The 16,121-nt window shown below is 37.8% G+C and overlaps 1 protein-coding gene across 3 annotated transcripts in view; it reads right to left on the reverse strand.

Annotated features, from left to right (window-relative positions):
• Nucleotides 1-950: 950 nt before the first annotated feature.
• The window catches only part of SLC35F5 (solute carrier family 35 member F5), a 48,700-nt gene continuing 33,529 nt past the window's right edge, over nucleotides 951-16,121 (reverse strand). For all 3 annotated transcript variants that reach the window (XM_010353563.2, XM_030916701.1, XM_010353564.2), the window contains exons 14-16: nucleotides 6,447-6,601; nucleotides 5,233-5,326; nucleotides 951-2,359 (exon numbers count right to left, since the gene is read on the reverse strand). In XM_010353563.2, coding sequence (XP_010351865.1) covers nucleotides 5,251-5,326; nucleotides 6,447-6,601 — 231 coding nt within the window. In that variant the 3' untranslated portion in view covers nucleotides 951-2,359; nucleotides 5,233-5,250. The remainder of the gene's footprint in view (nucleotides 2,360-5,232; nucleotides 5,327-6,446; nucleotides 6,602-16,121) is intronic.

The raw sequence follows: 16,121 nt of genomic DNA on the forward strand, positions 1-16,121 counted from the left end.
AAAGCAGCAGTGAGTCATACTTTCAGTTAACCAACTGAATGGTGGTGCTTCCTTCTAAAGAAGTTGTTCTTTGATTTTTTTTTTTTTTTTTTTAAGAAACAGAAAAGCAGCAGTATACTGGAAGAAGATTGCCTGAAGATCTATCCAGCCTGTTAACTACGGCTTAGTACTTCCAGAATCCTGAGTGACAACACATGACCTGTGTGATGAGAGGAGCACAGAGCACATGAACAACCAAAAGATTCTAAGCTCAGCTTCTTTCCCTATCGCATTTACAGAATAATTTTAAATTTCAGTTTCACCTCCACTACTACAACTATTTTACCCTGTAAATTGCTGAAGGTCTTTGTGAACTATCAAACAGCATAAACAAAAAGTAGAGGTATCTAGATAATAAACTTCAACCAAAAGTAGTCCTTTAGTAATTAAAATGTTACTTCATTAAGTTCTTTTTAAAAGAAAATTCCTCAGAAGTCCACATTCTTTACATGCCTTCATCCTGTTGAGCTAAAGAGGTCAAAAGTATAATAAACTCAACATTATTATTATTATTATTATTATTGAGACGGAGTCTCGCTCTGTCGCCCAGGCTGGAGTGCAGTGGCTGGATCTCAGCTCACTGCAAGCTCCGCCTCCCGGGTTTACGCCATTCTCCTGCCTCAGCCTCCCGAGTAGCTGGGACTACAGGCGCCCGCCACCACACCCGGCTAGTTTTTTGTATTTTTTTTTTAGTAGAGACGGGGTTTCACTGCGTTAGCCAGGATGGTCTCGATCTCCTGACCTCGTGATCCGCCCGTCTCGGCCTCCCAAAGTGCTGGGATTACAGGCTTGAGCCACTGCGCCCGGCCACTCAACATTATTTTTAACTTGCGTTATTGGTGGTGCCACATGAGAAAAGAGCTGTTTTTGCCATTTTGGGCTGGATGATTAAAAAGAGAGAGAGAGAGAGCTGTTTGTATTTTAAATTTAATATCATAAACAATTTTTAAAGGTAATAAAGAAGTTCTCAGAATGAAGCAGAAGGAAGGCTAAACTTCATTTTCGACTCATGGTAACACCAAAGCAATTTTAAGAATGTGAATAGGAAGCTAAACACTGCAAAGTGAATTCTTACAAATCAGATTAGTTAAGAAATTTTGAAGAGAACTAAACTATTCACAGAAACTTGAAAAGAATATTGATTAATCAAAAGCCTGTGAATCCTGGGACACACGTTTACTTATATCTATGGTGAATAGAGTCCAGGAGCACTTGCATAGTGAGTACATGTGCCTAAGTTTAAGAATGGCAATTAGGAGTATTTTACATTTAATTTAATCTTAGTAGAGGAACAGTTCAGATGTGATTTTAAAAACAGAATCCCTTCTCGCCCTCCTTCCTTGGTACTTTAACCATTACAAATTTATTCAGGAAAACTAAAATTATTTAAAGAAGAGGCATCTAGTTCTAGAGTAATCTGGCATATTCATATGAGAAAAAATTAGAAATCACTTGATACATCTATAATACACAAATACACACATAAACATTGTATTTTAATAATACTCTTTGTCACTTCAATTTAAATCATTCCATTATGAAAATTTCTTAATTGAAGGGAGACTATTTCTTCAACACTCTAAATTAAACAGAGCTTTATCAATTAAGTTTACAGCAATACAGCCTTTAGAAATACATATTTCTTCATTTTATAATAATACTTCCCCTTTAAAAATTTGCCATGGTTTCTCACAGATTTAAAATACAAGGCACCTAATGCTATAAAAGAGTAATACAGTAAATGTAGTGTAAGTGAACCAGATATTTTCTCAAATATTTATTCTTTTTAAAGTCCCACAAAATTTGCACAAACATGTTTGTTGCATAAATTAAACATTTTTTGTATGGTTAATTTGCAATATTCAACAAAACCCAAAAATATCATCCATACTTACTACAGGTAGCTTATTTTAGCATTTTACCTGTCAGAAACACTGGTCTATGAACACTTGTGATTTCTTGAAAATATTTTCATAATATATTCCAGCATTTAACAAGTATGTGAAAATAAAGTCCCGGAACATTAGGATTTATTCCTTGATTAGTTCAAATGATTTCAACAGCTGAATTCCTTGAGATGTGTAAGGCAGGTTGGTCCTTTGGATGGACTGTAGACTGGAACTTCCTAGAACTGTAGTGATATGTACACAGCTACATAGCAAAGTGCTTCATTATGAAAATGAAGAAAACAGATATGAGAAAAATACATTTTAGAGTTTCAAAGAACTGAAACTGTTATTTTTCAGACTAGGCACTGAAACATTTTTTCTACAAAAACTTGCCAGAGATTGTCTCTTCGCTGTATAGTTCCATTATCGTGCTAAAGACAAAAAAACCACAGAAATGTGATTAGATTATAATTTCATAGTTTTAGTTTTCTACAGTTTACATTTTAAAAAGCAAATTATCTTAAAATGAAATACCTATTTTCACGGTATACATACTTAATAACTGGATACTCAAATTTGGAGTACTAAGAACTTATGAATGTGACTTCTATAGCAATGTCAAAAGCTGACATCAACACTAGAGATTGTGTATTAGCAGTTAGTTTTACTCCTGGTATATTCCACCATTACTCCTACAAAGACAAAGACGCTTGCCCAGTCTATTCTACTCTGTTGCAATCCATCTTCTTTAGTCTTCACTCTTTCTTCTTTACCCAGCTCTCACTTCTAAAAATACTGAAACCTTGCTGGATATGGGTGGGTTTAAGTGTGAGTATGAGAACAATGCACAGCATACCCAAGAAAAATAATGCATAAATTACAGCATTAAAAAGCTTTCAAGAATACAAAGTCCTCACTTAATGTCACAGGTTCTAAGAAACAAACCCGAATAACATTGTTTTGTTCAGTGTTGCTACATTATAATGTTGATGCAAAAAAAAAAAAAAAAAAAATTGGTTTTGCTGTAATTTTGCTGAAAGTCACAGTTTATAAGAACCTATTGATGATGTTAAGTGAGGACTTACTATAATTGTGTTTATGGTTTTTTTTAAATTTAAAGATGGCACATAAACACATATTTAGTTCCACTTGTTCTCCAAAACCTCACTAAAAAGAAAATAAAGGGTTAAAAAATATATTTTTCAATAGAAGTAAGGTCTCACTATGTTGCCCAGGCTAGTCTCAAACTCCTGAGCTCAAGTGATCCTCCCTCCTCAGCCTCCCAAAATGCTAGGATTACAGGCATGAGTCACTGTGCCCAGCTTGGAATTTTTTTCTTAAAAGGAATAAACCACATGGACAAAAAGAAAAGTAGAGAGATGAGAAAATAACAGCCAACTCTTAGTTAGCAATGGAAAAATAGGACCAGATATCTCTGTAAGGAGGGATGAAGAAACAACAAAAACAGGAAGACTGGTATAATGTCTATAGCAAAAGCAGAGAGACACTCAGATGCCCTCTCTTACTTTTCACAGTTGGCCAAGTGCCTTTTCTCTAACCCAGGAGAAGACTTTAAGGTTTATTCTCCAAAAAGGGTAGTAACAGAGGATCTCTGGATAAGGGAAATACCAGGACAAATCCTACATGGCTCAGTTATAAGTAACAATTTTTTAGTGACAGCAATATAAACACTGACTACAGATCTATCCAAAATTATGCAATAACTATACAGGGATGATGAGGAGGCAGAACTGATATGGAGACAGGAGGCATGTGAGGTGGGAGCAGAGGAGGAGTAAAGTTGAAAATAATCTGTCTTCATTGATCTCAGTGGAAAAGTCAGCTGAAGATGCCTAAAACTGAGAACTCATGGAACAGAAGTCATAAGCATGATACTTAGGGAGACAAGAAGGAAAATACCAAAGTAATCAGCTAAGAGTTTAATTTCCTCAGAGTGGGAAGAGAATGAAAGCAGGATGGGCAGGGCAGGGAAGGGCATGGGTAGCTACCTTGTACAAAAAGTCTTGGAGAACTAGAGCTTAAACCATGTGCGGTATAAACTAGATTTAAAAACAGCCCACTCAAGAAAAATAGAAAACCAGGACCATTAGCCATAGGTTAGAAGCAGTTTACCATGAGGATAATGAAACTTAAACTTCAAGCCCAACATGTGTTAACAATTGACAGGAGTTGTACAATGTTCTAGAAGGGAGGGAAAACTCAGTAGCAATCAAGAAATATTTCAATATAAATTGCCTAAAGATGTCTCAGAAAAAGGGGCCTGGATCTTCAGAATTCTAGTAGTTTATTGTGATCTTTCATTCTAAATAATCACTTTTGTACCTGCAAAATATGTATGTTGCATTTAATTCAAGCATCCATTCAGCAAAATGTCATGTACTCTACCATCGAAGACATATAAAAGATACTATTTCTTAAAATGTAAAAAATGGGAAAATATTCCAGAAGCATTGTTAAATGACAAAGCAATGTCAGAGAATGAGGATATACACTGTGCCAGTTATGTAAAACACACACATAAAAGACTAGTATTTTCCAACCAGTATATTGTACACCAGAATATTACATTTTTCTTACTTTTATGATCAGAGAAAAAATATTTTTTTAAGCATATTATTAAATAAAATGACCCTTAGCATGAATAAAAATAAGAGTTAAAACTTTCTGATCATTTGAGTCAGGCACTATTGTACATACTTTATATTTACCAAGTATTTACTATTTTAACACCCTTATAAGGGAGGTTCTATTGTAATCCCATTTCACAAATAAGAAAACCAGAGCACCAAGGGATTAAGAATCTTGCATAGGGCCGCACAGCTAGTATGTGCAGAAGATAGAATTGGAGCCCAGGCTTTAGCACCTTTAGCCTTTAAGGCTGTATGGCCTCTCAAACAACTAATTATAAAAATCAATCCTGGCCAGGCGCGGTGGCTCACGCCTGTAATCCCAGCACTCTGGGAGGCCGAGGCTGGCAGATACGAGGTCAGGAGATCGAGACCATCCTGGCTAACACGGTGAAACTCCCTGTCTACTAAAAATACAAAAAATTAGCCGGGCGTGGTGGCAGGCACCTGTAGTCCCAGCTACTCAGGAGGCTGAGGCAAGAGAATGGCATGAACCCGGGAGGCGGAGCTTGCAGTGAGCCGAGTTCACGCCACTGTACTCCAGCCTGGGCGACAGAGTGAGACTCCATCTCAAAAAAAAAAAAAAATCAATCCTTTGTTTGAATATTACACAAATAAGAACCATATTCAATACTAAACCCAGCTCACATACAAACCTGGGCTACAGACAACAGCTAACTAGCTCCATCCTCCTGAGAAACACTGTGCATAGAAATGAGACTCTCACACTGTTCGCTGTCTTCTGGAACTCTTGAGAAAAAAAAAAAAAAAAGCAATAATTAAGGAAAGCTTTAGAGCTGAAAAGGAACCTTAAACCTTATTTATTCCATTGGCTGAAGCTATGTGGGCAGGATGCAAGTCAGTGGCAGAACTAACACTAGGATAAAATTTCCCAAGAACTTGTACCATGTTAGTGGTTTTTGTGTTTGTTTTTTAAATAAGAGACAGGGTATCACTCTGTCACCCAGGCTAAAGTGTAGTGGTGCTATCATAGTTCACTGCAGTTTTGAATTCCTGGGTTCAAGTGGTCCTCCTACCTCAGCCTCCCAAGTAGCTTGGGACTACAGGTATATGCCATCATGTCTGGGTAATTTTTTTTTATTTTCTTAGAGACAGGGTCTTGATATGTTGCCCAGGCTGGTCTTTAGCTCCTAACCTCAAGCAATCCTCCCACCTCAGCCTCCAGAGTCACTGGAATCAAGTTCTTTTCATAGCAAAATGTAAAAAGCTTTCATTCTTAAATAGAAAGAAATTGGAAATAAAAATTGAGGCAATACTATTCTATCACGAATTATGTTCAAACCAATAAAAGTTTTATATATTTAAGTTCATTATGGCAAAACAGTAAACCTTTTGGTATTACCTGTGAATCAAAACTTTTTTAAAAAAATGTAGTTACTAGGCAGGCAAATCACTTGTGGTCGGGAATTCAAGGCCAGCCTGGCCAACATGGTGACACCCTGTCTCTACTAAAAATGCAAAGATTAGTTGGGCATGGTGGTGCGTGCCTGTGATCCCAGCTACTCAGGAGGCTGAGGCAGAGAATCACTTGAACCCAGGAGTCAGAGGTTGCAGTGAGCTGAGGTCATGCCACTGCACTCCAGGCTGGGCTACAGAGCAAGACTCTGTCAAGAAAGAGAAAAGCAGAAAGAAAGAGAGAAAGAAAAGGAAAGAGAGAGAGAGAGAAAGAGAAAGAATCTTATTACCCACAAGATCTAAACAAATTATTTTATTTTTATCTGCCATAACATATAAGTTATCATCTTTCAATAATTCCTCACAAAATGTCTAAAAGCTAGGCCAGCATGATGCAATTCTCAGTTATCTAGCAAACACTATTTTTAAAAATGTGTATTGGGACTAAACTTACCTCTGAATTCGATGTTTTCTGCATATGAAAGCAAATATTCTTCTGATTCCCACCATCACAGGATCCCAATTATTATAATGGCATAGGACAGTTACAATAAAAAATGAAAAAAATACAGGGATAGCTCCTGCAAAAAATAACCAAGAAAACTGCACCTAAAAATAAAAGATAGAGGAAAAAACACACCCACAATTATCATTAAGGCAATTTCCCCCTTCAATGTAAGTTTTCTATTTGTGAAAACTAGCAGGAATAAGAACAACGGGAAGACAAAATTAAACACTGACAGTGTATTAAGTGTATTATTATTAAGAAAGAATTCAAGACTTCAACTTACAATTCCATGTACCTAAATTACCAACAACAATAGTTCTTTCTTGGAAAACAGGCTAAAGGAAAGCCAAAAAAGCATACTTTCCATTTATAGGCATTGTACACTGAGAGAAGAGATACACAGTACGAAACTTTGGTCCTACACACCATGTTGCTCATTCCTTCTTCACTGTTTGCTGCCTAGTCTCAAATAGCTGCCTCTTCTTCAGTTTCTGCAGTCATCTTCAAAAAATGTACAATTTCGTAAAAAGTTATAGTTGTGCTATCCTGTGTATGCTACAGTTCTTATGACAGTACTAAAAACAAATTAAGTGCAAATTTATGACACTCAAAACTAGCAATAAACGAAAAAATCTCAAAATGAAATAATGAGTAAGTAAAATAAAGAAAAAAATAAAGGAATATTTTTACTAAGGAATATTAGCCAGAGAAGACAAGCAACAAGACAAGCCTCATCAGTGAAGGACCCTCTGATGTCAGCAAGTCTGATCCTCCAATCCATCATTTATCAGGGTTGTCAAGAAAATAAAAAATATCTGTAAGTAGGGTGGAGGTATTAAAATCAAAAAGAAAAAAGAATAAGAAAAAAATAAACAAGAAAACAAATATATAAATAAAAAGAAAATAAAAAATAATGAGGCGGAGCAAGATGGCCGAATAGGAACAGCTCCAGTCTCCAACTCCCAGTGCGAGCAACACAGAAGACCGGTGATTTCTGCATTTTCAACTGAGGTACTGGGGTCATCTCACTAGGGAGTGCCGGACAATCGGTGCTGGTCAGCTGCTGCAGCCTGACCAGCGAGAGCTGAAGCAGGGCGAGGCATTGCCTCACCTGGGAAGCGCAAGGGGGAAGGGTATCCCTTTTCCTAGCCAGGAGAACCGAGACACACAACACCTGGAAAATCGGGTGACTCCCACCCCAATACTGCACTTTAAGCAAACGGGCACACCAGGAGAATACATCCCACACCTGGCCGGGAGGGTCCCACGCCCACGGAGCCTCCCTCATTGCTAACACAGCAGTCTGCGATCTAACCGCAAGGCAGCAGCGAGGCTGGGGGAGGGGCGCCCGCCATTGCTGAGGCTTAAGTAGGTAAACAAAGCCGCTGGGAAGCTCGAACTGGGTGGAGCTCACAGCAGCTCAAGGAAACCTGCCCGTCTCTGTAGACTTCACCTCTGGGGATAGGGCACAGTTAAAAACAACAACAACAAAAGCAGCAGGAACCTCTGCAGACGCAAACGACTCTGTCTGACAGCTTTGAAGAGAGCAGTGGATCTCCCAACACCTAGGTTGAGATCTGAGAAGGGACAGACTGCCTGCTCAAGTGGGTCCCTGACCCCTGAGTAGCCTAACTGGGAGACATCCCCGACTAGGGGCAGTCTGACACCCCACACCTCACAGGGTGGAGTACACCCCTGAGAGGAAGCTTCCAAAATAAGAATCAGACAGGTACACTCGCTGTTCAGCAATATTCTATCTTCTGCAACCTCTGCTGCTGATACCCAGGCAAACAGGGTCTGGAGTGGACCTCAAGCAATCTCCAACAGACCTACAGTTGAGGGTCCTGACTGTTAGAAGGAAAACTATCAAACAGGAAGGACACCTATACCAAAACCCCATCAGTACGTCACCATCATCAAAGACCAGAGGCAGATAAAACCACAAAGATGGGGAAAAAGCAGGGCAGAAAAGCTGGAAATTCAAAAAATAAGAGCGCATCTCCCCCTGCAAAGGAGCGCAGCCCATCGCCAGCAACGGATCAAAGCTGGTCAGAGAATGACTTTGACGAGATGAGAGAAGAAGGCTTCAGTCCATCAAACCTCTCAGAGCTAAAGGAGGAATTACGTACCCAGCGCAAAGAAACTAAAAATCTTGAAAAAAGAGTGGAAGAATTGACAGCTAGACTAATTAATGCAGAGAAGGTCATAAACGAAATGACAGAGATGAAAACCATGACACGAGAAATATGTGACAAATGCACAAGCTTCAGTAACCGACTCGATCAACTGGAAGAAAGAGTATCAGCCATTGAGGATCAAATGAATGAAATGAAGCGAGAAGAGAAACCAAAAGAAAAAAGAAGAAAAAGAAATGAACAAAGCCTGCAAGAAGTATGGGATTATATAAAAAGACCAAATCTACGTCTGATTGGGGTGCCTGAAAGTGAGGGGGAAAATGGAACCAACTTGGAAAACACTCTTCAGGATATCATCCAGGAGAACTTCCCCAACCTAGTAGGGCAGGCCAACATTCAAATTCAGGAAATACAGAGAATGCCACAAAGATACTCCTCCAGAAGAGCAACTCCAAGACACGTAATTGCCAGATTCACCAAAGTTGAAATGAAGGAAAGAATCTTAAGGGCAGCCAGAGAGAAAGGTCGGGTTACCCACAAAGGGAAGCCCATCAGACTAATGGCAGATCTCTCGGCAGAAACTCTACAAGCCAGAAGAGAGTGGGGGCCAATATTCAACGTTCTTAAAGAAAAGAATTTTAAACCCAGAATTTCATATCCAGCCAAACTAAGTTTCATCAGTGAAGGAGAAATAAAATTCTTTACAGATAAGCAAATGCTTAGAGATTTTGTCACCACCAGGCCTGCCTTACAAGAGACCCTGAAGGAAGCCCTAAAAAATGGAAAGGAACAACCGGTACCAGCCATTGCAAAAACATGCCAAAATGTAAAGACCATCGAGGCTAGGAAGAAACTGCATCAACTAATGAGCAAAATAACCAGTTAATATCATAATGGCAGGATCAAGTTCACACATAACAATATTAACCTTAAATGTAAATGGACTAAATGCTCCAATTAAAAGACACAGACTGGCAAACTGGATAAAGAATCAAGACCCATCAGTCTGCTGTATTCAGGAGACCCATCTCACATGCAGAGACATACATAGGCTCAAAATAAAGGGATGGAGGAAGATCTACCAAGCAAATGGAGAACAAAAAAAAGCAGGGGTTGCAATCCTAGTCTCTGATAAAACAGACTTTAAACCATCAAAGATCAAAAGAGACAAAGAAGGCCATTACATAATGGTAAAGGGATCAATTCAACAGGAAGAGCTAACTGTCCTAAATATATATGCACCCAATACAGGAGCACCCAGATTCATAAAGCAAGTCCTTAGAGACTTACAAAGAGACTTAGACTCCCATACAATAATAATGGGAGACTTCAACACTCCACTGTCAACATTAGACAGATCAATGAGACAGACAGTTAACAAGGATATCCAGGAATTGAACTCATCTCTGCACCAAGCGGACCTAATAGACATCTATAGAACTCTCCACCCCAAAGCAACAGAATATATATTCTTCTCAGCACCACATCGCACTTATTCCAAAATTGACCACATAATTGGAAGTAAAGCACTCCTTAGCAAATGTACAAGAACAGAAATTATAACAAACTGTCTCTCAGACCACAGTGCAATCAAACTAGAACTCAGGACTAAGAAACTCAATCAAAACCGCTCAACTACATGGAAACTGAACAACCTGCTCCTGAATGACTACTGGGTACATAACGAAATGAAAGCAGAAATAAAGATGTTCTTTGAAACCAATGAGAACAAAGATACAACATACCAGAATCTCTGGGACACATTTAAAGCAGTGTGTAGAGGGAAATTTATAGCACTAAATGCCCACAAGAGAAAGCAGGAAAGATCTAAAATTGACACTCTAACATCACAATTAAAAGAACTAGAGAGGCAAGAGCAAACACATTCAAAAGCTAGCAGAAGGCAAGAAATAACTAAGATCGGAGCAGAACTGAAGGAGATAGAGACACAAAAAAACCCTCCAAAAAATCAATGAATCCAGGAGTAGGTTTTTTGAAAAGATCAACAAAATTGACAGACTGCTAGCAAGACTAATAAAGAAGAAAAGAGAGAGGAATCAAATAGATGCAATAAAAAATGATAAAGGGGATATCACCACCGACCCCACAGAAATACAAACTACCATCAGAGAATACAATAAACACCTCTACGCAAATCAACTACAAAATCTAGAAGAAATGGATAATTTCCTGGACACTTACACTCTTCCAAGACTAAACCAGGAAGAAGTTGAATCCCTGAATAGACCAATAGCAGGCTCTGAAATTGAGGCAATAATTAATAGCCTACCAACCAAAAAAAGTCCAGGACCAGATGGATTCACAGCTGAATTCTACCAGAGGTACAAGGAGGAGCTGGTACCATTCCTTCTGAAACTATTCCAATCAATAGAAAAAGAGGGAATCCTCCCTAACTCATTTTATGAGGCCAACATCATTCTGATACCAAAGCCTGGCAGAGACACAACAAAAAAAGAGAATTTTAGACCAATATCCCTGATGAACATCGATGCAAAAATCCTCAATAAAATACTGGCAAATCGGATTCAGCAGCACATCAAAAAGCTTATCCACCATGATCAAGTGGGCTTCATCCCTGGGATGCAAAGCTGGTTCAACATTTGCAAATCAATAAACGTAATCCAGCATATAAACAGAACCAAAGACAAGAACCACATGATTATCTCAATAGATGCAGAAAAGACTTTTGACAAAATTCAACAGCCCTTCATGCTAAAAACGCTCAATAAATTCGGTATTGATGGAACGTACCTCAAAATAATAAGAGCTATTTATGACAAACCCACAGCTAATATCATACTGAATGGGCAAAAACTGGAAAAATTCCCTTTGAAAACTGGCACAAGACAGGGATGCCCTCTCTCACCACTCCTATTCAACATAGTCTTGGAAGTTCTGGCTAGGGCAATCAGGCAAGAGAAAGAAATCAAGGGTATTCAGTTAGGAAAAGAAGAAGTCAAATTGTCCCTGTTTGCAGATGACATGATTGTATATTTAGAAAACCCCATTATCTCAGCCCAAAATCTCCTTAAGCTGATAAGCAACTTCAGCAAAGTCTCAGGATACAAAATTAATGTGCAAAAAGCACAAGCATTCTTATACACCAGTAACAGACAAACAGAGAGCCAAATCATGAATGAACTTCCATTCACAATTGCTTCCAAGAATCAAATACCTAGGAATCCAACTTACAAGGGATGTAAAGGACCTCTTCAAGGAGAACTACAAACCACTGCTCCGTGAAATAAAAGAGGACACAAACAAATGGAAGAACATACCATGCTCATGGATAGGAAGAATCAATATCGTGAAAATGGCCATACTGCCCAAGGTTATTTATAGATTCAATGCCATCCCCATCAAGCTACCAATGAGTTTCTTCACAGAATTGGAAAAAAACTGCTTTAAAGTTCATATGGAACCAAAAAAGAGCCCACATTGCCAAGACAATCCTAAGTCAAAAGGACAAAGCTGGAGGCGTCACGCTACCTGACTTCAAACTATACTACAAGGCTACAGTAACCAAAACAGCATGGTACTGGTACCAAAACAGAGATATAGACCAATGGAACAGAACAGAGTCCTCAGAAATAATACCACACATCTACAGCCATCTGATCTTTGACAAACCTGAGAGAAACAAGAAATGGGGAAAGGATTCCCTATTTAATAAATGGTGCTGGGAAAATTGGCTAGCCATAAGTAGAAAGCTGAAACTGGATCCTTTCCTTACTCCTTATACGAAGATTAATTCAAGATGGATTAGAGACTTAAATGTTAGACCTAATACCATAAAAACCCTAGAAGAAAACCTAGGTAATACCATTCAGGACATGGGCATGGGCAAGGACTTCATGTCTGAAACACCAAAAGCAACGGCAGCAAAAGCAAAAATTGACAAATGGGATCTAATTAAACTAAGGAGCTTCTGCACAGCAAAAGAAACTACCATCAGAGTGAACAGACAACCTACAGAATGGGAGAAAATTTTTGCAATCTACTCATCTGACAAAGGGCTAATATCCAGAATCTACAAAGAACTCAAACAAATTTACAAGAAAATAACAAACAACCCCATCAAAAAGTGGGCAAAGGATATGAACAGACATTTCTCAAAAGAAGACATTCATACAGCCAACAGACACATGAAAAAATGCTCATCATCACTCGCCATCAGAGAAATGGAAATCAAAACCACAATGAGATACCATCTCACACCAGTTAGAATGGCAATCACTAAAACGTCAGGAAACAACAGGTGTTGGAGAGGATATGGAGAAATAGGAACACTTTTACACTGTTGGTGGGATTGTAAACTAGTTCAACCATTATGGAAAACAGTATGGCAATTCCTCAAGGATCTAGAACTAGATGTACCATATGACCCAGCCATCCCACTACTGGGTATATACCCAAAGGATTATAAATCATACTGCTATAAAGACACATGCACACGTATGTTTATTGCGGCACTATTCACAATAGCAAAGACTTGGAATCAACCCAAATGTCCATCTGTGACAGACTGGATTAAGAAAATGTGGCACATATACACCATAGAATACTATGCAGCCATAAAAAAAGATGAGTTTGCGTCCTTTGTAGGGACATGGATGCAGCTGGAAACCATCATTCTTAGCAAACTATCACAAGAACAGAAAACCAAACACCGCATGTTCTCACTCATAGGTGGGAACTGAACAATGAGATCACTTGGACTCGGGAAGCGGAACATCACACACCGGGGCCTATAATGGGGGGGGGTGGGAGGGGGGAGGGATTGCATTGGGAGTTATACCTGATATAAATGATGAATTGATGGGTGCTGACGAGTTGATGGGTGCAGCACACCAACATGGCACAAGTATACATATGTAACAAACCTGCACGTTATGCACATGTACCCTAGAACTTAAAGTATAATAATAATAAAAAAGAAAGAAAGATAATATCAATAAAGTCCAAAAGCGTACATGATCTGTAACCACATTGCAATGAGGCGACAAAGGAAGAATTAAAATGGAATGCTAAAATTCTATCTACATGAAAATATATAATCTGGGACAGAAAATTAAAAATTATCTATAAATGTATTGCAAAGGTGCACCCATGTCAAATATTTGAAATACAACATAGAAGGTCGGTTTAAAGAAAAATAAAAATAAAAAAAAATAATGAGATGCCATAAAGCTACCAAAACAAAACTAATTCTTCCCTTTCACTAGTTCACTTTTACCATCTAGACTCAACTAAAGATCAGAAACAATTGTCAAAGAAGCCTACACCGATCAGCTACTGAGACTTAAGTGCAGGACACAGGAGGTTTGGTTTACAAAAATGACGAAAATAGTAACTTCTATCTGTAAAACAGGAAAGGAAAACTGTGTTTGCCCTCTTTGAGAATTCCAAAAAAAAAAAAAAAAGCCTGGAATCACAGGCAAGACTCCCTCTGGTGGAAAACATAATACTATTCCAGTTCATAGCACCATTAGTCAGAGTAAAGGGGTTTTGTGAGCATAATGTCTTTTATGAGGGAACTCACAATGCATAACACAAGAATAATAACTGGCGATTTTTAACATGCATGCCCTATTTGTATGGTATTTATCCACGGTGACTAAGTCAGCCTGAGAACACCCCAGAAAGAATAGTCATTAAACTAAAAAGTCTTCATTTAGCTATGAAATTACCAACATATTTTAACATATTCCTGGAATATTTGCCAGAATGACTAATAATCAGGAAAAACCATGCTGCATTTAAATTACCCAAGATCAGAAAAGATATTAAGAAGTTATAAAGAATGCAATTAAAAATGTAGCCATAGTTGACAGAATGATTTCATGAATATTCAACTTAAAACCTTATTTCATAACTGAATCAAAGCAAACTTAATAAAGACAGATAAAGCCCTAGAAGACTTTAGAAGGCAAGTTTGCTTGCAACAATGTAGTTGTTTATATGTTGTCTCATAATAAAAAAACTCTAATTTGATTTCCAACAAGCTAAGACAAAAGAAATGAAGCCACTTATTACAACAAAGAAAATTACCTATGTAAACAAAAAATTGTTTTCTAATTCCTAAATATATCTGAATATAAAATAGAATATGATCAGGGATGCTTCCTATTATATAAAATAATTATAAATAGACTTAAATAACCAATTTGTTTCAAGCACAATAATGTTAATATGCTAACATTTCAGAAGCTATATATAAATACAGTTAGCTAAGTGAACCTAAAACCCTATAAAAGTAGATTTCTCTTACCATGTTTCTGTCACACTTCTGGACACACTCTGCTGCTTTTTCCAGATGGAATCTCCCTAACCTCCATACCAACCCCAACGCACGGCCTACTCCTTTAACTGATTGCCCAGTTCTAGATATGAAGACAATCAAGAAAACCAAATATTTTTCTTGTCTTCATATCTAGAACTCAGCAGTTAAAGTTTAGTTATGTTTTTATAATTAATTGCTTGTACATACATTTTCCCCTGTTTTGCCTTTATCCTAAAATACTTTATTAAACAAATTATAACCATTATTATTTGTAATGATAATTATTAAATGACTAATCATTAAATAAAATTAGGTCCCCTGTGACTATTCTCTTAAAAATTCCTGAACATTAACCTGCAATTTTTTTTCAGTCTACGAAAGCTTATGTTTTTAAAATATCAGTACAATAAAGATGATTTACACAGTAGCCTACGAAAATCCTTTAACAAGTAGCACTTTCCCAGTTTCACAACCATTTTGGTTCATATTCAGGATTATGACCTGAAGATGAAGAAGGACCTAGATATTACTTAAATCTATAAAAGAATGATTTGTAATTATGTGTACTGTTAGTGTTATATAGAATATCCACATTCCATGAAAATGCAAGTTATGTAAGATAATTCTCAATTAAGGAGAGAATCTCAGTTCTTTAACCATGACAAATAAGTAAGAATTTACTGAACCATAAAACAAAGTTAAATATCAGTAAAGAATTGTTTTATAAATAGAGAGGATATATAGCACTAAGCATATTTCGCTTTTATCTTTTTTTTTTTTGAGACGGAATCTTGTTCTGTTGCCCAAGCTGGAGTGCAGTGGCATGATCTCAGCTCACTGCAACCTCCATCTCCCAGGTTCAAGTGATTCTTCTGCCTCAGCCTCCCAAGTAGCTGGAATTACAGGTGCACACCACCACACCCAGCTAATATCTGTATTTTTAGTAGAGTCGGGGTTTCACTATGTTGGCCAGGCTGGTCTCGAACTCCTGACCTCAAGTGATCCGCCTGCCTCGGCCTCCCACTTGCTGGGATTACAGGCATGAGCCATGGTGCCTGGCCACTTTTATCTTAAAAACTGCACAAAGACCTAAAGAAAAATAGCTTTAAAAATTTGACTATTGCTTGTACACATTTAGGCCTTGAAATATTTCCCTCTTCAAATTATATTAGACTAAAACAC

Source organism: Rhinopithecus roxellana, chromosome 14 (assembly GCF_007565055.1).
Source record: "Rhinopithecus roxellana isolate Shanxi Qingling chromosome 14, ASM756505v1, whole genome shotgun sequence".
NCBI classification, from domain to species: domain Eukaryota; kingdom Metazoa; phylum Chordata; class Mammalia; order Primates; family Cercopithecidae; genus Rhinopithecus; species Rhinopithecus roxellana.